A 22,439-nucleotide genomic window follows, 5' to 3' on the forward strand; every position below is an offset into this window, starting at 1 on the left:
TTCGAAATTCGTGAAAAGCCATATTAGCAAGAAGCTTCCATTGGCAAAGTTTGGAATATTGCCAATGCACAGTTTTCTTCATGAACTGAGTTCTTGTACAATAGCAATAGCACCAAAAAATTTCTTTGATAAAGTTGAAGACGGAAGCATCATACTACAGAAAGCTCTAAGTTTCAGCTTCAACAAAGTAGCCATTAATATTGACGGTCGGGATCAACCTCTAGAGACTGGTCTTGTCATTTTGGCCACAGGATTTAAATGAGACAAAAAGGTAAAAGACATGTTGGTCTCCAAAACCTTTCGAGAATTGCTAGTTGGGACCTCCAATGCAGCAGTTCCTCTCTACAGGTTAGCTTTCGTTTTCCTTTCTTATATTCTAAATATTGGTATTTAAATTTCATATTTATTTTTTTAGTGTTTTTACTTTACATTATTTATTGAAAAAAGAATAAAAATTACGATAAGTTTTTCTTAGTCCATTAAATTATGCTCACAATTTTTTAAAATAAGAGAGCCATTAAGGATAAGCTCTTAATTTTTTGCATAAATATTAGGCAATAGAATATTTTAAAAATAATAAACATTAAGATTTACATCTCAATATTATTAATCAACCAGTGTGTGGGGATACATAGTTCGATACTCTTCTCTTTTAAGTGGCGTTAAATTTCATACTCATGAATAGAGCAAATATTCACTGAGAGTAATTTACTCTTTACGAGCAATCCAGCGAAGGTAGGATTTAAACTCAGCTAGTGACCCGGAGATAACAGTAGTTCATACTAAGAAAAAAATCTCAATAATATAATCTTTACATTTTTTTTTTATTCATTAGGAAATTTCATGGGACTACTATAAGAAGAGATATATGATATTAAATCAACATTTAATTTAATATAGAATTAATTCACTTGTAGTCAATCCAATACCCGCTCATTTGTATGTCTTCACCATAATAAATAAATTAACAAAAACAGGGTACATAGGTAGCATATATTTTGTTTATGATCTTCATATTCTTAGGAAAGTGTATTTTCAAGAAAATAATTTTGAAAACATTGAATAATGATATTTAGATGATAACAAAACTTCTCTAGAAATTTGAGATAATTGTACTTTGTTAAATTATGAAAAATTAAAAAAATTCAATACCATTTTAAATTTGTTTTGCGTATTTAAAACTTGTGGGCCTCAGAAATAAGATGTTGATGGCTACCTGAGCTTCTTGAAGATACCAACTAATACAGATATGGAAAAGGATGTGGAAAAATGGAACCAGCATAAGAAAAGATATTCAGTACCATATTATAGCAAGAAAGGATTTATTGCTTTAACTTTCCAACCTTACGGTCTTATGGATTACGTTTCGCCGCCTTGAAGATATGCAGGTTGCCTATTTCTATGGTGACATTAGAGTTTCTTTTCTGAGTGCTACATGCATAGTTCGTCAGAGTACACAGTATGAATACAGGATACCGCACTTTGTAAATTTGTGATGTGGGATAAGCTATATGGGTACTCACTTTGATAAAAAAAAAATTTTTAAATTCACTTTGAAATGCATGAGAAATAATATAATTGATAGCTTATTTTATTAAATAGAATAATTTTTTAACTATTTGGTAAACTTAAAAACTATAAATTGTTTAACTTCTGCTGTTGGCTTGCGGAAGCTGACAGACCAGGTCCTTTTTAGCTTAAGTTTCTTTAATGGTTGTAACCTTCCTTAGCACTAATTACTGTAGTTTGAAATAGGGGTGGAGCCATAATTATTTTGAAGGAGCCAAATAAATTTTTTTTAGACTTTTAGGGGGTTTCTATATTTTAAAGGATTAAAATGTAATCTTTATAACAAAAACTTTTTTTTTAACTTTGTTTTTTGGAAGGCCAGGGCCCTTTGGGCCCCAATGGACCTTCTCCCTTGATTCAAAAGATTTAAAAGTTTAAGACCTGGAAAAATTTAAAAAAAAAAAAAAAATTGACTGTAAGTGTTATATAACAATCAATTCACTCTATTCGCTAATTTTAATATTTTGATACGCATATTCATCGCGTTTAGATACGACGTTTCAGAAAAGCACGTTTCAGAAAAGCAATAAGAGAGGTAATACTGTATTAAACCATGGTTTATACTTTGATTAAATTTTGGCCAACTTTATATCTGTTTCATGTGCATAAAATTTTGTAATCTAAAACAACCAAATATATCATTTAATCCCTAAACTTTGACAAAAAAAAACTTTGTAGCACGTTGAATTATAAAATCAATTTTGTGGCATCCTGAATTTTATTTTTTAAAATAATTTCACACCTCTTTACATTAAAATAGTAAATTTTAAGTTTTTTTTTTGGCTTTTATATGCAAAATATTGATTTGATATGTGGTTAATATAACTTTTGGAACAATTATTTTACATTTTAAATTTTCAATAAGTGGTCAATTGGTCTAATTTTATAAGTTGAAGTATTCAATAGGTAAAATAAAGTATTTAACATTTATAATTTTATAAGTTGAAATGTTCAACGGGACAAACAAAAGTTGAGAGTGCCACAAGATTTTTTTTGTGAAAAGCACATTAATAAATTTATGTAATCAACCATTCTAAAGCATATATATCTTTCGGCCTCACGCAACAAGGCATAAAAGGAACAAGCAACAAGTCATCATTGATTAGGATTGCTCTAGGTATATATGTTATTAAGGCTGCACGTTGGTCAGATTGGGTTGAATTTGTCGATTTAAAGAACCTAACCTGTATATGTGAATCACTGATTTTTTTAATTCAATCCAACTCATCAATTGCGTGATTTAAAGAACCTAACCTGTATATGTGAATCACTGATTTTTTTAATTCAATCCAACTCATCAATTGCGTGAATCCGCAGGTTATGAATGGATTGAGTACAGGTCTAATGTAAATCTGTAGGTCAAAATAAAATATAACTATTGAAAAGAAATACCTAACAAAATTAGATATACTTGAAATATAATTATACAACAATTTTTACAAACTGCAAAATATTCTAATCACAACATTTAAAAATTTTTTAATAACAATAACAATAATAATAATAATAATAATAATAATAATAATAATAATAATAAGCAACAATATTTGAAAATTAAATTTTCTAATAAGAAATATAACCAATCAAATTTAAAAAAAAATTAGTAACATAATTATATTAGAAATTTTGAACTATAATATGTTGCATTAGCATATTGCAAAATAAATTTATATTAAAGAAAATAATTTCAAAGAGAAGGCCTATTAAATATTTAAATAATTTAGTATTTATATTTAAAATTATAAACTAAATTAAATTAACTAAGATACTTTATAATTTTTTTAAATGAAATAATACAGCAATACCTCAATGGAAAAAGTTTAACAAACAAGACGGAATATCACCCCAAATCTGAAGACAAGCATGTCGTATAGATGCTCTAGCAAGAGTGTGAGCATCCATGTTAGCTTGTTTCCAAACCCACTCGACACTAATATCATGCCTATAATCTAAAATATTTTATGATACGGATTGGGTTAAGTCTATGGATATACCTAGTGAATCCATGAATTATAAAAATGATTCGTCCAATTCAATCCATTATATTTTCAAATCTGCCAGATTAGATTGAATGTCCAACCTTGTTCTTTTTTATCCTTAACTTTTGGTTCTTAGCCGAGTTTACATCTCAAATTGTAAAATTTCAAAAGTAACCCTATTTTGGAACTGAAATTTAAGTAATATGGATTATATTTGATTCTAACTATTTTGTTGGTAATTAATTTTGAATTGGAGTGTCGGTGTACCTAAATAAAAGAAGCTTTAGCTAATTTCAAATGAGATAGGTCCTTTTGAAATGAATTTTTTTAAAAATTAATAAAGTTAGAGTCGATTTAAATATATAGTCAAATGAAAATTTAGATTTGAACTTTTACGTGTGAAATTATAATTTATAATAGTTTTAGACTTTGTATCATGCAATGTGGATCTTGATTTTTTATTCATTACTATTTTCGCCAATATCTAACAATTTAAAACGGAAACCAATGACTTCACAAGAAATGGGAAACCATAACTAATCAATTCATTCATAATACACAGACTTGTCGTATAAGGAAAACGGAAAATACATCCTTGAAAGCATAAACCTATCAAACCAAACACAGCCAAAAAAGATAACGAAAAGGAGGATAGATTTCTCTTGACCAAATGGCTTTATCTTTGAAAAATATAACATCGAATAGTCCTTTTCACTGTTAGCCATCAAATAGATTCTTCTGGAGTGTTTATGGATATAGCATAAAGTGTAGCCCCACTGCCGAAGCATCAAATCGGTCGTTTAGAGCTTGAGAAAAGCTCAGAGAAGCTGATTAGCAGTTCCTCAGAAATGGGAAGGCAAGTAGGAACCATTGGAGCAGGCATTAGTGGTCTCCTTGCCTGTAAATATACTCTGTCAAAGGGTTACCACCCGATTGTATTCGAGTTGCAGAACAGTATTGGAGGAGTGTGGACTAAAACATTTGAGACTACGAAGCTCCAGACTCCAAAAGCACTCTATCAGTTTTCAGATTTTCCTTGGCCATCTTCAGTCACAGAAGATTTCCCTAACCAAGATAAAGTCTTGGACTATCTTCAATCATATGCTCGCCATGTCGACTTGCTACGACACATCAAATTCAATACTAAAGTTGTCAGTGTAAGCTATGAGGGAGTTTCTGAGGAAGAGATGGAATCCTGGGAACTTTGGGGTGGCACTGGTGATCCTTTTAGTTCAAAAGGGAAATGGAACGTCACAGTAGAGGACACCCAGAGCCTTTCAATTGAGGTACCTATAGATAATACTATTGGTTTTTCTAATGAATGCCCTTAGGATATTAATTAAGAGAGCAGTTAATTCAAACAGTTAAACAAACTAATATAGAGTTATATTGAAGAAGTTGCAGAAACTGAAATGGTTCTTCCAAATGCAGGTTTACCAAGTGGACTTTATAATTCTTGGATTAGGACGGTTCAGCGATGTTCCTAACATTCCAGAGTTTCCACTGGATGAGGGACCTGAAGCATTTGAAGGGGAGGTAGTACACTCCATGGACTATGCTGCGATGGACCATGAAACTGCAGCAAATTTCATCAGAGGGAAGCGAATAATGGTTGTTGGCCTCCAAAAATCTGCACTGGACATAGCAATGGAATGTGCATCAGCAAATGGTAATTAACTATCTCTTAAGTTTTCCATTAAACCCACAAAAAGAATATTAATAAATTTCTTCTCACATAATATTTTCCAGGAGTGGAACTTCCTTGTACTTTGTTATACAAGACTGAACATTGGACCCTCCCCGATTACCTTCCTTGGGGAGTGCCTCTTGCTTATCTGTATCTTAATCGATTCGCAGAGCTTTTGGTTCACAAACCTGGAGAAAGCTTCTTTCATTATATATTAGCAACATTTCTTTCACCCGTGGTAGCGTTTCAACTTTTGCTTTTCTTGCATTATTGGTAACTGATTGGAAATAATCTTTATCTGCAATCATTTTCTATCAGAGATGGATATTTTCTAAATTTGTTGAAAGTTATATCAAGTGGAAGCTTCCTTTGGCCAAGTTTGGAATGGTACCTAAACAAAGCTTTCTTCAACAAATTAGTTCTTGTTTGGTCTCAACAATACCAGAAAATTTCTACAAGAAAGTGGAAGAGGGAAGCATCATTTTGAAGAAATCACGCAACATTAGATTCTTCAAAGATGGGGTTTGTGTTGATGGTGAGCCGTCTCCTCTAAAGATTGATTTAGTTATATTGGCAACAGGATTCAGAGGAGACACAAAACTCAAGGAGATCTTCGCATCTAAAACCTTTCAAGATCTCATAGCAGGATCCCCAAACTCAACAGTTCCATTGTACAGGTTGGTGTTTAACTAAAACCTTTGTTTTATAAATGCAGTATCCATATTAAGTTTGGATCTTCTTTTCAGAACTGCATTTTATTTTATGTTTTAACTGCTGGAAAATCACGATTCAGAAAGCGATAAAAGAATCTCTCTTCCTTCACCAAAACTATAGTTTTCTAAGTCTTATTGAACAAAGTTTCTTGTTAATGAGAGATTGACATGATACCTATGATAACAGGGAATGCATTCAACCCCGAATTCCGCAAGTCGCAGTAATCGGATTCTCAGAAAGTATTGCAAATTTATATACCTCGGAGATTAGATGCCGATGGCTAGCTGAACTTCTTGATGGTACATTCAAACTACCTAGCATCAAAGAGATGGAGGAAGATGTGGGGAAATGGAACAATTACATGAAGCGATACTCAGGTGGACAATATAGAAGATCATGCATTGGTGCTCTTCATATATGGTATAATGACCAGTTATGTAAGGACATGGGTTGGAACACTAAAAGAAAGAAGGGACTTCTTGCTGAACTGTTTGAGCCTTATGGTCCTATGGACTATGCTTCATCTCAGTGAAGCTTATTTGTCATGCTATTGCTAGCTGCAATAAATATTCAAGTTTATCATCAGAACCATTATATCTGTAATTGCATGATTAACTTCCAGATATAAGAAATACAAGCGAACGAGAGTCTCATCAATAAAATCATTGGCAGCATTAGAAGATGTTTCTACCTTCTATTAAGAAAGAGTATAGCTAAAATTCTGCTGATCTTTCATGCTCATATTGCTTAAGCAGTAACAAAGAAGAAATTACGCAAGCTTGCTCAACAACTGGAAATGATTATTAACTGTTCAAAAAAATGAACAATTTCAATGCATAACAAAAGGAAAAAAATTAAATGCACAATTTACTGCTGAATCAATATATTTGATGAAAAAGATAATCAAAAAAAAATCATAGATTAATAAAATGATGATTGTTTAAAAAAAATGAGGAAGGTCTCCATGCTGATAACCAAAATTATCAGCCACCCTATGAGAATGAATTGCTCTAAGCTTTCTCAATCTGCCTGTATGTGCAATACTCCCAACTGTCCAGCAATTGATTCGGGATCATTCATTGTCAATTGGCAAGCTGGAAAAACAATACATAGAAACAAATAACTCAAACGGACACAGATAGATACATATATATTAAAGAATTTACAGAGGCTTAGTTTTAGATTTTTTTTATTATTTTTTTTTTTATTTTATTATTTTTTTTTTTTTTACTTCTGGATATATCTAGCTAGGTGTTTAAATTTTGTGGCTTAGCTTGATCTAAATAGAAAGTTAGGACAAGAAGAATGATGTAGATTTCGTTAATCAGCTTTTAAGTAATCAGGTATTGGAAGCAAGCTGTAGTGGAAGTATATCATTGCCTAAAGATTTAAGCAAGCTATTGTCCAGTATAAGTAAGCCCCAGTAACCAGAGATCACGTTGAGAGAATGTGGAGATTTGAGTATGAGAGGAAGTTTCATTGTGTTAAAAACATTTTGTTGAAAATGAAGAAGCAAGAGGAAAAAAGAAATTCTGCAGTTTTCAGCTTTTCCTAGCTGTTTTAGGTCTTGGTTTATTTTGTCTATCTTCCTTTCTCCAATAGTGAGATGCAAGAAATAGTGAAATCTGAGTTACGAATTGTTTCTCAGTGAAGTTCCCTCACCATCTCTACAAGCATATCCTAGAAGCCGGTACTTCTCTTATTTTCAGAAAATGCTTATAATCTGTTGAAGATTGATAATTTCTTTAGATGCTTTTTAATTATTCAGTTTTCAGAGGAAAATTTGTATTGTTTGTTTTATGTTACAAGCCTGCTCGTACAACAAGTTTACTAGCGGAGTTAAGTAGAAGAATGGGTTTAGCTCGAATTCAACTAAGCATGGCTCAGTTATGAGCAGAAGTGAAGTATGGTGAAATTATGGGTATAATCTGATTTTAATACTAGTTTATAGCTTCTTGTTAACACTACATATAAGCCTAAAGCAATTTATATGTTAATTATGAATTCCTGGAAATTTTAGTCTAACTATCGTTCTGCTGTTATGAAAACATTATGAAACTAAGGAATTATGCAACTATTTCAAAACAACGAATAGGAAGGAGGGACAGAACGAGGAAAATGGAGCGGGTATAACGATGTTAAAGTAGAACTCGAAGTTCCAGTAGGAGCTCAATGAAATTTGTTAACAACAAATATTATAATATAAATTTCATAATGCTAAATACTAAAAATTTGTCGAACTCATTGACCAACCTGAACACTCTGCAAGTCCTTGTGCAGAAACCACCATGGGCCAGATTTTGATTTTAACCTGAAAATTTAATGAATAGATGAAGTAGTAAAATACAAACATAAAATTGCAAAAGCATTGTCTAGATTGTTGTCTAGCCTTTGGGATTCAGTATATCTTTCAAATATCTTACATTTTCAGTTCAAAAGTATGAGAACGGATTTAAAATTAGATGATTTTAGGTTCAAGCATTGGATAAAGGACTCAATCTGAGAAGCAACCTATAAACATAAACAATTAGAAATTAATTAACAAATACAAACTAGTTCAATGTTGCAATTTATTTTATATGATTTTGACAAGTATATAATTCAATATTTAAAAACCATTCAATTTCTTGTATTTAGGTTCATGCTTCCTAATTTTAAGGTTAGTTCATTATGAATTTATACACGCACAGAGAGAGAGAGAGAGAGAGAGAGAGAGAGAGAGAGCTGTCTTTTCAGAGGTCAATCTCCAATCATTGAACCAAGTTTCTTTGCTTAAAAGACTTGCATTTAACGCCCAAATTACAGACATATAGAAATCAAGAAATTAAACATCAGTAATTAACCCATATTAAGGATGAGATGCAACAGTTATCCACAATCACAGATTTAGCTTATGGAAACAAGAAAATTAATACTATACTGTTCAACCTACCTAAAGTATCCTGCAGTTGTGCGCAAGCCCATGAAGAGAGCCAAGCCCGACCAAACCCCAGGAAGGCCTACAATTGATGGGGCATACAGCAAAAACAGAGAAGATACTGCTCCAACCAACATCTGTAGATCATTTATAGTTACTAAGAATTTCAATTGACCAAAGAAATAACCGCTTCCAGTCAAAAAATATCATGAACAAAATTTTTTTTTAAAAAAAAAAAAAAAAAAAAAAAGAAAGAAAGAAAAAGTTAAAACAAAGACATTTTAGAGTGCTGCTTACCATAGATTGGGCTGCATATGGAAAGTCAGAGACACCATAATGTAGACCATCAAAAATAAATGCCAGTGCATTTATAGGTTGACTAGCACTAACAAACTGGAAAAATTTTAGATCAAATCAATAAAAATATGGAGTATTCAGATAAAACAAAAACATATATTCATTAAATTGCAGGAAAAGCATACACACCAATATCCCCGTTCTGACAATTCCCAATACTTCAACATCCTTTGTAAATAAGGTGGCCATGGAATCAAAAGATACACCCAGAATTAAAGCCAAGGAAACACCAGTGACCAGACCAATCTAACAAAAAAGCACATCAAGCTGTGAGCAAAACCGAAAGAATAGCTATTGAATTTTAGAACAATTGATATCTTCCCTACCACTGAATACAAAATGAATATATGGTCAATACACACACACACACACACACACACATAAATAGGAAAAGAAAGCTACCTTCAACACAAAATTTGCAACTTCTCTCACATTCTTGTAGTCACTTTTTGACAAATAACTTGCAGTTAGAGCCTGCAAAATAGATACAATGTTAAGCATCAATAACACAGCCATTAACGTGGAGGCACATGCCTCAGACATGACATGAAATGAACAACAGAGTTTAAGTCAAGAGGATATCACAGAAGTTTCCTGGAAGATATTTTACATTACAAAGTCCAAATGCATAATATAAAAAAATCTTTAGTGCAAGAAAGCCTTTTCTGAGTGCTACTCTTTAAATATTAGTATTCCCAAATATTTACATTTGAATTTTAGTCGTGCTCTAAATAACAACTAAGATTTGGATGATTCTAACCAATAGCACTTCATCCACATTCTGAGGAAGTAGCTGTAAGCTGTGATGGTTTGCTGAAAAAATTAATCAAACAGAGAGAACTCTCTACCTGACCAGATGCAGCCAATGCATCTGTTAGAAGAGATACAGCCAACCATACTTGCATGCATATCTGATGGGCAGCCATCGCCACAGGACCTTGACGAGCAGCCATTGAAGTCGCTAATGTCATGGTCGTTAAAACAGCAAGAGTTCTTCCAATAAGATAACCACCTACAAAGTCACTAATTATAAGTGAAAAAGAAGTGGAAATAATTTGAAACATACAGTGCATACAACTGAAGTAAGAAAACATTTAAATGTCATAAATAGTGCAGTACAAAACTCAAGTGGATGCACTAACTTTGCCATAGCAGTCAATGTTATCATAATGGGATGTGATTCCATGTCTCATGTAGTTTTAGTTTGTCTTTCAGATGAAGGAACAAAACTCACCAGATTTCAAATAGACACCAAATTGCAGGGCTCTCATCTTTGGAGGCAATAATATAACCCTCTTATTTAGATGCCATATCATTAAGAAGGTGATAATGTATCTACAACAAGAAACGTGTGGCATAGTTATTGTTAAAAATAAAAGTAAATAAAATGACTGAATGAGGATTTCAGTGTATAGAGAACATACTGAGATATGACAGTGGAAATTGCAGCTCCAGTTACACCCAACTTAAAATAATAAATCATTATGGGAAATAACAACATGGCTGAGAAATTACCCAGTGCTGCATACACAAGAACTACATCAATCAGCTGGAACATACATACAGGAAGAAATATACATGAAAAATTGCAAAGGAAACAAGAAATTCCAGGTAATACTAAATTGCAAATAGAGAGGGAGACGGAGGAAAAGGATAGAGCAAGAGACAGAGCCACAAACAATACAATAATATCTTCTCCTTTTTTTTTTTTTTTTTTTTTGGCATCCTTCAAAACAATCCAGCAAACAAATTGTTGCCAAGTCAATAACAACCAATAGCAAATTTTTTTAAGATGATTACTCTATATGAAAAGAGATCCTCAAGCATTTACAGATCCACAGAGAAAGAAAATCTATGGTTCATTGGACATGAGGGTACATCAGGTGGTTGTTATATATATATATATATATATATATATATATATATATATAGACACACGCACGCACGGATATATATTGAAATGACTCTTTTATTCTAGCTGGCTGCTATCGTGGCAACTGTATTTTTCACGCAAGCAATTAGTGATTCAGCTATGTATTCACAATCCCTATGTCCAAAAGAGATAGTTAACACATGTGAAAAAAAAAAAAAAAAAAAAAAAAAAAAAAAAAAAAAAAAAAAAAAAAACCTGAAACCTCCAAGTCCCTCAACAAGGACTATCTATAGCTTGTTATGAACTGAAAACTCCCATCCCTGGTCATTTATTCTCAAGTATGTACTCTTTCTTGAATAATTCATCATGAAAAGAAATAATCATAATGCTGAAAGAAAAAATACGAAAATTTGGAACAAATCACTACTCAAGAAAAATTGGAAACAGAAAACATAAACATAACAGGTGAAATCAACATTTAACAAGAGCAAACATCCAAAATAAATACTCATAACTTTACACATTCAGAAATTACAGTTACACTAATCACTTGCCTAAACAGTAAACAGGAGTTTTTGTATCCTTGAAGCCCCGGAAAATTCCTTGAAGAGCTAAAGACACCACAACTGCAGGAGCACCAAGCGCTCTCAGTGTCAGAAACCGCTCTGCAGGTATGCGCATAGGTGAATCCTGTTTAGAAAATGGTCACCAGAAAACCCTTTTTCATATGAATGATCCATCCCACAACACCAGGGATTTTGATAAAGTTGAGTTCTAAAATTTTGCATTTAGCCAATTCCCATCTAGAAGCAGTTCTTTAGGCATTCTAAGGTTTTTGTATATAGCTTCTGAAATATGGCTTTTGCCTAGCTTTTTTTGAAGGCAGAAGCAGATCTATAGAGGGGGAATGTGAGTTGCAAAAAGTATAAGCAAAACATACCAATTTTATGCCCATTAAGCTAAGAAATGGTCCGCATCCAAAAGTCAGGGCCACTGCCTCGAAGATTCCAATACCAACAGCTAACAATAAAGCTGTAGACACAGATGATAGTTGCTTTCTTTCTTTCACCTTAGTATTAGGTTTACCATTCGTACTATTTTCTGGAGTATCCCTTTCTGCATAACAAGCAGCTCATTTAGATGTCAACCTGAAACATATGGTAATTTATGTTCCAAACCTGTAACAAAAACCTAAAACAAAATGGGTTAAAATATCTGTTGCTTCAGCTCTTATTCATCCCTCTCACTCACATCAAACACATACTAAGACACTTGATATAGCCATGGTATTTAGTATAACTTTCCAAATATAAGAAAGCCTTAAGAACAAGAATCCCAAAAACATAGGTTTAGATTTACCAGAAGTTGAATCTTTGATTGCATTCCTGGAAATGTCCTCAGCAACAAAAGAAGTTGCAACACTAAGAAGAGGAATATTAAACAGCTTTGATATATTGTTAAATATTGTAATGGAAACACCAGCTGAACCCAGCTCCACAGGGCCTACAAAGCAAGACACCAGAATATCAGTATAACTCAAACAGCCTTAATCTATCTCAGAATGACATATTAATCCAGACATATGCACATAGATAAAATTGAAATGATTGATTGCAGTATTAAGCCTTGTCAGATGGATTTCACAACTTCTGGTTGGTCACTAATTGCATAGTTATTCACTCAACTTATGGGTTGATTTTATAACTGTCATCAAACTTCAATTTTGTTCCAACTTTATCAGACAGTTTTAAAGCCCATGATTTAGCATGCTATCATAATTCCATCAATCACATCACTACGACTAGATGGAAATCCCATCTGGCAGCCTAACTGACATTCAATATGGTACAATTCTTGAATAATTCAGTCAACGAACATAAAAAGAATAACTTTGAAAATATTACTATAGGTTAAATCAGCTACCATGATGGATTTCCATTCGGTTATGGTTATGCAATTGATAAAATTATGGCAACAACGCGGATAAAATTAAATTTGCGAAATGCAATTGGAATAGAGGGAACTTTAGCGACTGACATAAAATTAGGAGTCATTGCCGGTGTATTGGGCTTTTAGCTTATTCGTCTAGACAACAATGAAATAGGTTTGTTTATTTGAGCTAAACCAAAAGCTTTTTATCTGAATTTGCAGGCCAAATTTTGTTTGAAAGAAAAAGTTTCTTTTTTACAACTGATTCAATAAAATTTGTAACTTATTGGATGAAAAGATAATACAATTATAAAATGACACTATGAGAAGACAAAATTACCTCCTTATAACAAAAAATAAATAAAAAATAAAGACACCATATATACCATGCTTCCCTAACATAAAAAACAATGACCCTCTTAAAATATAAATTCAATGTATTTTGCAAGTTGAACAATTTTTTCAAGAACTTTTCATGTGTTTATATGTCTGACTAAATAATGCAACAACAACAACAGCAATCAAGCCTTAGTCCAAAACTAGTTGAGATTAGCTTTATAAATCCTTTGTTTTAAATATTCACTAAAAATATATTTTTTATTCACCATTGATAATTGAATGATAAATAAATTTACATGTCTGGTTATTCTAAAGTATTTAGAATCCAAATATATAAAAATACACTCATTTAAATAATTCATATATCTCATTTACCAAACAATCTAAATCATTCAGCAATAATCTTTACTTATCACTTCTTAATCAGTTAGCTCAATAAGCCGTTGATTCCAATTCAGCATTCAAAATCAACCGAAACAAACAATCCCTTAGTCGCCTAAATTAATTAAGTAACTCTTTGACCTCTCTATTCATTCACCAAAGATAAGTGTGTTGTCAAGATAAATACTTGAAGGCTTAACAATAAAAGCAAATAATGCATTAGTGCTTATATTGGGAGAAATATAAATAAATAAATAAATTTGACTAAACTATAATACTAGAACTAATTCAGTCACCCACACTAACATATGCATCAAAGTGCATTCCAAAACACATCTTAACCTTCTTATAATTTCAATGATGTCATATGGTAGGGACAATGTGTGAGAACCAATGAATAATTAAAAAAAAAAAAAAAAAGTATAAATGAACAAACAAGTATTTTCAGTTGCCAAAAAAATAAATGAAAAAAGACTATCCAGAATTCATTTTATTGACAAACACGCAGAAATCATGGTATATATCCTGATATGTCAGACATTTGTTTCAATGTTCATTCAGCATGAAGACACTGGATGTGCAATTATCAGTAGCTGCGATACATGTCAATTAAAATTCAAAACAAAATTCACCATACCTTGTCTTATAAGAGTACGTGATCACACTTAATTCTTAAATAACAAATATAACACATTACAGACACAATTAATTAGTTTAAGGATTTAAGGACACTAAATTAACAAGAAAAGAAACAATATCCAGAAATGATTTTAAAACCAGATATTAGAAAACTACTGATTACAAAGGTTTGAAATTTTGAAGTAAAGTAAAGGAGAGGTGCAACAACAATTAGAGAACAACTTAAAACCATCAAGTAGAAAAGCATGAGTGAAAAGAAACAAGTAATATTTCGTTTTCAGTTCTCCTTTATTTCAAACTTATGTAATCCTAACTCTGAATTAAGCTTCTTACCCAAAGGGTTCAAGAGATGAAATCAAAGTTTTAAATATCAATTATAAAAATAAATCTGTTAACATTAGCCTAAAAAACCTACTAATAGCAAACTAAAAAGACAGTAATAAAGAAGATTGGTGATAAAGACAAAGGAGAAAAATAACCAAATAAGCATCAGAAAATTAAATGCTAAAAACTAGAAATATGTCAAAAGCAAAGGTGCAAGAATCGTTAAGAACCTAATCTGCCAATATAAGCTGTCTCCATCAGCTGTGCTAAGGGATCTATAGCCTGTCCAGCGATCGCAGGCAAAGAAAGTTGTATAAGTTCACGTTTGACATCTGTTGGATGTGGTTGATCGATTGGATCCATAACAGACTCACTGCATACAGAATTAAGAAAAATAAAGCATGCAAGAATAATTATTAGAAAGGAACCAATTGTTCTAAGCTGATATGAACAAGAGAAATATTCTTACAAGTTCAGTTCTGAGGTAAAAAAAATGGTATTTTTCAATTAACAAGAATTTTGTCTGTTGATAATTTCAATTAACAACTATAAGTAAGCATCTTATTATATTTAGCCTAAGTTAAAAAAAATTAAAAAAAGAACCATATGGATTACCATCAATTGTCTTCTACATACAAATAATTCAATAATGTCAGTAGAACGGGCAGAATATAAGTTTTGGTATCAATTATTACTATAGGAGTTAGCATCAATATTCCACTACAATCAAAAATTATATTAATGCTGGAATTTGGATCTTACTTTTGTTCATCTCTTGAACTGTTGAGGGCTAATTCTTCCTCTAAAGTTGATCTCTCCTGCACACCATAACCAGAACTTGATGGATCATAAGCCACCCTAAATGGTAGCCTTCCTCTACGCTTCAGAAGTGGTGATAAAAATTTTCTGTATTCCATAGACAAGCAACAGCTGGACACATCTCTACAACCTAATCCTTCAGGAATCTCATTTCGGTATGCCAAAGAAATCCTACTTGTTCCTTTTGTTACTCCATTGCGTTCCCTACTCCTAGTCAATCCCCTAGAGAGTGTACTTCCACTAAATTGTCTAGTAGCCATCATCAACAATTATCTCTGTCTCTCTTAAACCTTCAAAATCAAACAAGCTCAAGAACTATCAAGAAATTATAATTAGAAAGAAAACCAAAAAAGAAATTACCATTTCTTTATGCTATTTTAATAAGCATCTCGCAATAAGAATTGAAAAAAAAACAGAGAAACAAAGCCGATTCTTTGAATTTAAAGAGCGAATTAAGAAAATGCGTTGATTAACAGAAATCAACCCAATCAAATCAAGAAAAATAAAGTTTTCTATTTCTAAATTGCGAGATAAAAGCAAAACAGAAATTGAAAGAAACGAAACAGAGCATCAAAGGAAATGATCGGATGACTGATACTGGCACTGAAGAACCCAATTTCACGAGAGAAAGAGGAAGTAAAATGAAAAATATAGCACATAATAATAGTGTGACAGAGAAAGCGAAGCAATAGAAACCAAACAAGAATAGTAAGAAATAAAGAGAATTGTACAGAAAGCATAGGGAAGCCAAAGACAAAGGCAGAAGCTTCTTACTTTGACCTTCTTGTGATTGATTGCTTTTTGGGTTTAGACTGTTAGGGTTTTACTAGGAGATAAAAAGACAGGAGAAGGTATCTTTACAAAATCTGAAAGAGGTTTATCGCCATGGCCAGCCAGAGCTGTTTTTGGAAACGGAAACTCAATAAGAATGTCACGATATTAATATATGAAAAACTTGCATTTGAGAATGTTGGTATTAAGGACAGTATATTTTGTTATTTTATTTATATTCATTATAAAAACAATAAGAAGAATAAAATTAATATAATGATTATTAATTTTCAAAAATAAATAAATAAATAAAAGTTCTAGTAAGATAAAGAACAAAGAAAATCTTTTTTTTTATTTTGTTATCTAGAATGTAAAAATGAGCTAGCAATTGTATATAAAAGGGCAGAATAGTATTTTTAAAGAAGGGGCAAAATTATTTATAGATTAGCAAAATGGTGCATGTACATACTCACCTAACCACCTCGTATACGAATGAATGACCGCGCGTATATGCTAAATATATAAAAATTATTCCTAAATTTTGTTACTGTAATCACGTGACACCTTTAATTTTATAGATAATCTATTATATGTTTGAATTTATAAATTTTTTATAACATTACATATGTCAAAGTTAGGTGTATCCACACACGTGATGAAAAGAAAAGAAAAAAGAAAATTTTTTTAGGTGAAAGTTGGCAAGCAACTTTGACGAAGATGGATAGCCGTGAATGAGTTATACATGAATCTCTCATCTTCCTCTCCTATAAATAGGAGAGGATTTGCTCCGTTTAATACACACCAAATAGAGAGAGTAAGAGCAATTGTGAGAGAGAAAAATAGTGAGATTTTTCAAGAAGAAGAATTAAGCTTAATTTTTCGGGTATTCTTGAAAGAGAGTTGTGATTGTATGTAAACACTTTATTTATTTTTCTCCTATAAAAGATCTGTGGCAGTCCGGAGATGTAGGCGAGATTGGCCGAACTCCGTTATCAAATTGTGTGTTATTTTCTGACTTATTAGGGATTTTGCGTAATTTTTTCCCAACAACTGATATCAGAGCCGAAGGTTTCGGCAGGTCCAGTCGGTCAGATAGCGGTACCGGATTCGTGGATATATTTTAAAAATAAATATATCACGACGATGAGAAAATTACAACGAGTCTATTGGTGTTGTCCGCTCGGAAAGTCGTTGCAAAATCGACTTAGTGGTGAATATTAAAACAGTAACTCAAGGTTGGTGGTGAACAGTACCATTGGAGTTACTGTTGCTGAGTCCGTTAAGCCCAAGTACTATTCACGTATACGATTACTATTCACGTATAGTACTATTTACGTATACGGTTACTATTCACGTATACTAACAATCAAGGCGGAGTTAGACTCGAGTGGGAGCAATGGCTGCAGATGAAGGAAAGTCGAAAATTGAAAAATTCGACGGTGCAGATTTTGGCTTTTGGAAAATGCAGATAGAGGATTATCTGTATCAGAAAGGTCTTTTCCAACCTCTCTCCGGAATAAAGCCAGAGGCTATGAAGGAAGAAGATTGGAATCTTCTAGACAGACAAGCACTCGGGGTTATTCGTTTAACCCTCTCCCGCAATGTTGCCTTCAACATAGTAAAAGAAAAGACCATGGCGGGTCTGATGGCAGCTTTTCCAATATGTACGAAAAGCCATCGGCCGCAAATAAAGTTCACTTGATGAGGCGGTTATTCAATCTACGAATGACGGAAAACGCATCGGTGGCCCAACATCTCAATGAACTCAATACAGTGACAATCCAATTGAGTTCAGTTGAAATTGAATTTGATGAAGAGGTACGAGCATTGATACTTTTGTCTTCCCTACCAGCAAGATGGAATGCTACTGTCACAGCTGTGAGTAGCTCGTCCGGAAGCAAGAAGTTAAAATTTGATGATGTTCGTGACCTAGTTCTCAGTGAAGAGATCCGACGGAGAGAGTCAAGTGAACCTTCAACTTCTTCAGTCTTGCATACAGAATCAAGAGGAAGAAATTCAACCAGAGGGAATGGACGCGGTAGATCAAACTACCGAGGCAAATCAAAGGACAGGAGGTCCAAATCCAGGAATCCCAGCAATTTCAATAACACGAAGTCCATCGAATGTTGGAATTGTGGAAAAATTGGGCACTACAAAAATCAGTGCAAGAATGCATCTAAGAACCAGGAGGCAAAGTTAGAAGCAAATGTTGCCTCTACCTCAGGAGAAGATGATGCACTTATATGCTCTTTGGAGAGCAAGCAGGAGTCTTGGGTTTTAGATTCCGGTGCGTCATTTCATGCAACTTCACAAAAAGAACTCCTTGAAAGGTATACCCCCGGAAACTTTGGAAAAGTATACCTTGGTAATGACCAACCATGTAATATTGTTGGTAAAGGAGTTGTGAAGATTAAGTTGAACGGGTCTACATGGGAGTTGAAGGATGTCAGACATATTCCTGACTTGAGAAAGAACTTAATCTCAGTAGGCCAGTTGGCCAGCGAAGGCTACACAACAACCTTCCACGGTGATAAGTGGAAGATTACAAAGGGTGCAACGATGGTTGCTCGTGGAAGTAAGAGTGGTACTCTTTACAGCACAGGAGGAGCAAGCTATTCCATTGTTGTTGCAGCAAACAGTGAAACTCCCAATTTATGGCATAAGAGGCTTGGCCATATGAGTATGAAAGGAATGAAGATTCTACACTCACAGGGAAAACTACCAGGTCTTCAGTCAATTGAAATTGACATATGTGAAGACTGCATATTTGGAAAGCAAAAAAGAGTCAGCTTTCAGACAAATAGAAGAACCCCAAAGAAGGAGAAACTTGAGCTTGTACACTCCGATGTGTGGGGACCAACTACTGTCTCATCCATTGGTGGAAAACACTACTTTGTGACTTTTATTGATGATCACTTTCGGAAAGTTTGGGTTTACTTTCTAAAATATAAGTCAGAAGTATTTGATGCTTTCAAAATTTGGAAAGTTATGGTTGAAAATGAGACAGGACTGAAAATCAAAAAGCTCAGAACCGACAATGGTGGTGAATATGAAGACACCAGATTCAAGAAGTTCTGCTATGAGCGTGGAATCAAGGCACGCCTCAACACAATGGTGTAGCTGAGCGCATGAATCGAACATTGACAGAAAGAGCCAGAAGCTTACGTGTACAATCAGGCTTACCAAAGCAGTTCTAGGCAGAAGCAGTCAACACAGCAGCTTACTTGATCAACCGAGGTCCATCGGTACCATTGGAGCACAAAATACCAGAAGAGGTATGGAGTGGAAAAGAAGTAAAACTCTCACACCTAAGAGTTTTCGGTTGTGTAGCATATGTGCATATAAGTGATCATGGCAGGAATAAGCTTGATCCTAAATCTAAGAAATGCATTTTCATCTGCTATGGCGGAGATGAGTTTGGATACCGCCTCTGGGATGAAGAAAACAAGAAAGTGATCTGCAGCAGAGATGTGGTCTTTAATGAAAGAATGATGTACAAGAACAGATATGACACAGTTGCCAGCAACTCAGAGTAGAGTGGGCCAGTGTTTGTAGAGGTGGATGACATCTCAGAAAGTCTGCCGAATGAGTTAGTTAAAGATCCTCAATCAGAGGAATCGATCGACACACCACAAACTTCTCCTCCACAAGCGTTAAGAAGGTCTGAACGTCCTCCAAAGCCTAACAGAAAATATATGAATTATTTGTTATTAACAGATGGAGGAGAACCTGAATGCTTTGAGGAAGCATGTCAAACGGCAGATGCCAGCAAGTGGGAGCTTGCCATGAAAGACGAAATGAAGTCTTTAATCTCCAATCAAACATGGGAACTAGCTGAGTTACCCGTAGGAAAGAAGGCACTTCACAATAAATGGGTGTATCGAGTGAAAGAGGAACATGATGGTTCCAAGAGATATAAAGCTCGACTAGTAGTCAAAGGGTTTCAGCAGAAGGAAGGAGTTAACTACACCGACATATTTGCACCAGTTGTAAAACTCAATACTATCAGGTCTGTGTTGAGTATTGTTGCCAGTGAAGGGCTCTACCTTGAGCAGTTGGACGTAAAGACGGCGTTTCTTCACGGAAACTTGGATAAGGAGATATACATGTACCAGCCAGAAGGATTCTCAAAAAAAGGAAAAGAGAATATGGTGTGCAAACTCAAGAAGAGCTTGTATGGACTGAAACAAGCTCCAAGACAGTGGTATAAAAAGTTCGACAGTTTCATGCACAATGAAGGCTTCCAGAAGTGCAACGCCGACCATTGTTGCTTCTTCAAAAGATACAGGTCCAGTTATATCATTTTACTACTTTATGTTGATGATATGTTAGTAGCAGGTTCAAATATGGATGATATCAGAAACTTGAAGAAGCAATTGTCAAAAGAATTTGACATGAAGGACTTGGGTCCAGCGAAAAAGATTCTTGGAATGCAAATCACGAGAGATAAGCAAAAACAGGTGTTGCAGTTATCTCAGGCGGATTACATCAATCGTGTATTGCAAAGATTCAACATGAACGAAGCTAAGCCGGTCAGCACACCCTTGGCTACCCATTTTCGCCTATCCAAAGACCAGTCCCCTCAGACGGGAGAAGAGAGAAAAGACATGGCCAAAATTCCTTATGCTTCAGCCATAGGAAGTTTGATGTATGCGATGGTCTGTACGAGACCAGATATTGGCCATGTAGTGGGAGTTGTTAGCAGGTATATGTCAAATCCAGGAAAAGCTCATTGGGAAGCGGTGAAGTGGATTTTGAGGTATCTACGAGGCACTACTGAGAAGTGTTTGTACTTTGGTAAAGGAGAACTAAAAGTACAAGGTTATGTAGATACAGACTATGGAGGCGACATTGATCACCGAAGAAGCACCACAGGTTATATTTTCACTGTTGGTACTACAGCTGTTTGTTGGATGTCACAGGTACAGAAGATTGTAGCTCTATCCACCATAGAAGCTGAATATGTCGCAGTGACAGAAGCCAGCAAAGAGATGATATGGCTTTAAGGTTTGTTAACAGAGTTGGGATTCAAGCAGGAAAAGAATGTTTTGTACAGTGATAGTCAGAGTGCAATACATTTGGCAAAGAATTCAGCATTCCATTCTAGAACAAAACACATTGGTCTTCGATATCATTTCATCAGGTCTCTGCTTGAGAATGATGTGCTAAAATTAGAGAAGATTCAAGAAAACAAAAGTCCAGCTGACATGTTAACAAAGGTGGTGACCATTGACAAACTGAAGTTGTGCTCGACTTCAGTTGGCCTGCTAGAATAACAGACCAGTGAAGATTGCCGCAGAATTAATGTGTGAAGACAGATTGAAATCAGTCTTCAAGTGGGAGATTGTCAAAGTTAGGTGTACCCACACACGTGATGAAAAGAGAACGTGATGAAAAGAAAAGAAAAAAGAAAAATTTTTTAGGTGAAAGTTGGCAAGCAACTTTGACAAAGATGGAGAGCCGTGAATGAGTTATACACGGCTCTCTCATCTTCCTCTCCTATAAATAGGAGAGGATTTGCTCCATTTAATACACACCAAATAGAGAGAGTAAGAGCAATTGTGAGAGAGCAATTGTGAGAGAGAAAAATAGTGAGATTTTTCAAGAAGAAAAATTAAGCTTAATTTTTCTTAATTTTTCGGGTATTCTTGAAAGAGTTTTGTGAGTGTATGTAAACACTTTATTTATTTTTCTCCTATAAAAGATCTGTGGCAGTCCGGAGACGTAGGCGAGATTGGCCGAACTCCGTTATCAAATTGTGTGTTATTTTCTGACTTATTAGGGATTTTGCGTAATTTTTTCCCAACAACATATGTTTCCACGCTAACAATAATAATTTTTAGAGTTTTAAAATATTGATTGGATTTGTAGTAAACGTACATTTTGAAATAATAATTTTCACTTTTTTTCAAATATTTAATAGGTATTTAATTGATATAATTTTACAAATTAAAGTGTTCAATAAAATGATTTTGTAAGTTTAAGTGCCGTATGTGTAATTTTATAAGTTAAAATATTTAAAGTTTCAAATAAAAGTTGATAGTGTGTAAAAGTAATAAATTTCAATGGAAATTACATATATGGTGCACACACACACACACATATATATAAATTAAGTCTAATATATATAATTAGAGGTGT

The 22,439-nt window shown here is 33.7% G+C and overlaps 2 protein-coding genes across 3 annotated transcripts; one reads left to right on the plus strand and one right to left on the minus strand.

The window, feature by feature from the left end:
- Positions 1 to 4,169: 4,169 nt before the first annotated feature.
- Positions 4,170 to 6,631, plus strand: LOC105630076 (putative flavin-containing monooxygenase 1). The gene is made up of 5 exons (XM_089721028.1): positions 4,170 to 4,834; positions 4,980 to 5,217; positions 5,298 to 5,473; positions 5,554 to 5,912; positions 6,136 to 6,631. The coding sequence occupies exons 1-5, from the start codon at positions 4,397 to 4,399 to the stop codon at positions 6,479 to 6,481; spliced, it is 1,557 nt and encodes a 518-aa protein (XP_089577154.1). The 5' UTR covers positions 4,170 to 4,396; the 3' UTR covers positions 6,482 to 6,631.
- A 97-nt stretch (positions 6,632 to 6,728) lies between these two features.
- On the minus strand, positions 6,729 to 16,469 carry LOC105630075 (protein DETOXIFICATION 45, chloroplastic). 2 transcript variants are annotated; one of them, XM_089721025.1, is made up of 15 exons: positions 16,302 to 16,469; positions 15,471 to 15,842; positions 14,939 to 15,081; positions 12,456 to 12,599; positions 12,037 to 12,212; positions 11,651 to 11,786; positions 10,648 to 10,744; positions 10,458 to 10,558; positions 10,072 to 10,235; positions 9,626 to 9,697; positions 9,353 to 9,469; positions 9,164 to 9,259; positions 8,882 to 9,003; positions 8,203 to 8,260; positions 6,729 to 7,043 (listed from the first exon to the last, which is right to left on the minus strand). In XM_089721025.1, the coding sequence occupies exons 2-15, from the start codon at positions 15,788 to 15,790 to the stop codon at positions 7,032 to 7,034; spliced, it is 1,758 nt and encodes a 585-aa protein (XP_089577151.1). In that variant the 5' UTR covers positions 15,791 to 15,842; positions 16,302 to 16,469; the 3' UTR covers positions 6,729 to 7,031. The 2 variants fall into 2 exon arrangements, with proteins under 2 accessions (XP_089577151.1, XP_089577150.1); XM_089721024.1 differs by having other exon boundaries at positions 15,471 to 15,817; positions 16,302 to 16,468.
- Positions 16,470 to 22,439: the final 5,970 nt, after the last annotated feature.

This window comes from Jatropha curcas, chromosome 1 (genome assembly GCF_041381405.1).
Source record: "Jatropha curcas cultivar XTBG-Jc1 chromosome 1, XTBG_Jcur_1.0, whole genome shotgun sequence".
Taxonomy (NCBI): domain Eukaryota; kingdom Viridiplantae; phylum Streptophyta; class Magnoliopsida; order Malpighiales; family Euphorbiaceae; genus Jatropha; species Jatropha curcas.

Coding starts and splice junctions, on each gene's coding strand:
- LOC105630076 (XM_089721028.1), top strand. CDS start 4,397: ATGGGAAGGCAAGTAGGAACCATTGGAGCAGGCATTAGTGGTCTCCTT. Junction 4,835..4,979: donor CCCAGAGCCTTTCAATTGAG/GTACCTATAGAT, acceptor TTCCAAATGCAG/GTTTACCAAGTGGACTTTAT. Junction 5,218..5,297: donor GGAATGTGCATCAGCAAATG/GTAATTAACTAT, acceptor AATATTTTCCAG/GAGTGGAACTTCCTTGTACT.
- LOC105630075 (XM_089721025.1), bottom strand. CDS start 15,790: ATGATGGCTACTAGACAATTTAGTGGAAGTACACTCTCTAGGGGATTG. Junction 9,470..9,625: donor TTGCAAATTTTGTGTTGAAG/GTAGCTTTCTTT, acceptor CTTTTTTGTTAG/ATTGGTCTGGTCACTGGTGT. Junction 9,260..9,352: donor TTGTCAGAACGGGGATATTG/GTGTGTATGCTT, acceptor AAATTTTTCCAG/TTTGTTAGTGCTAGTCAACC.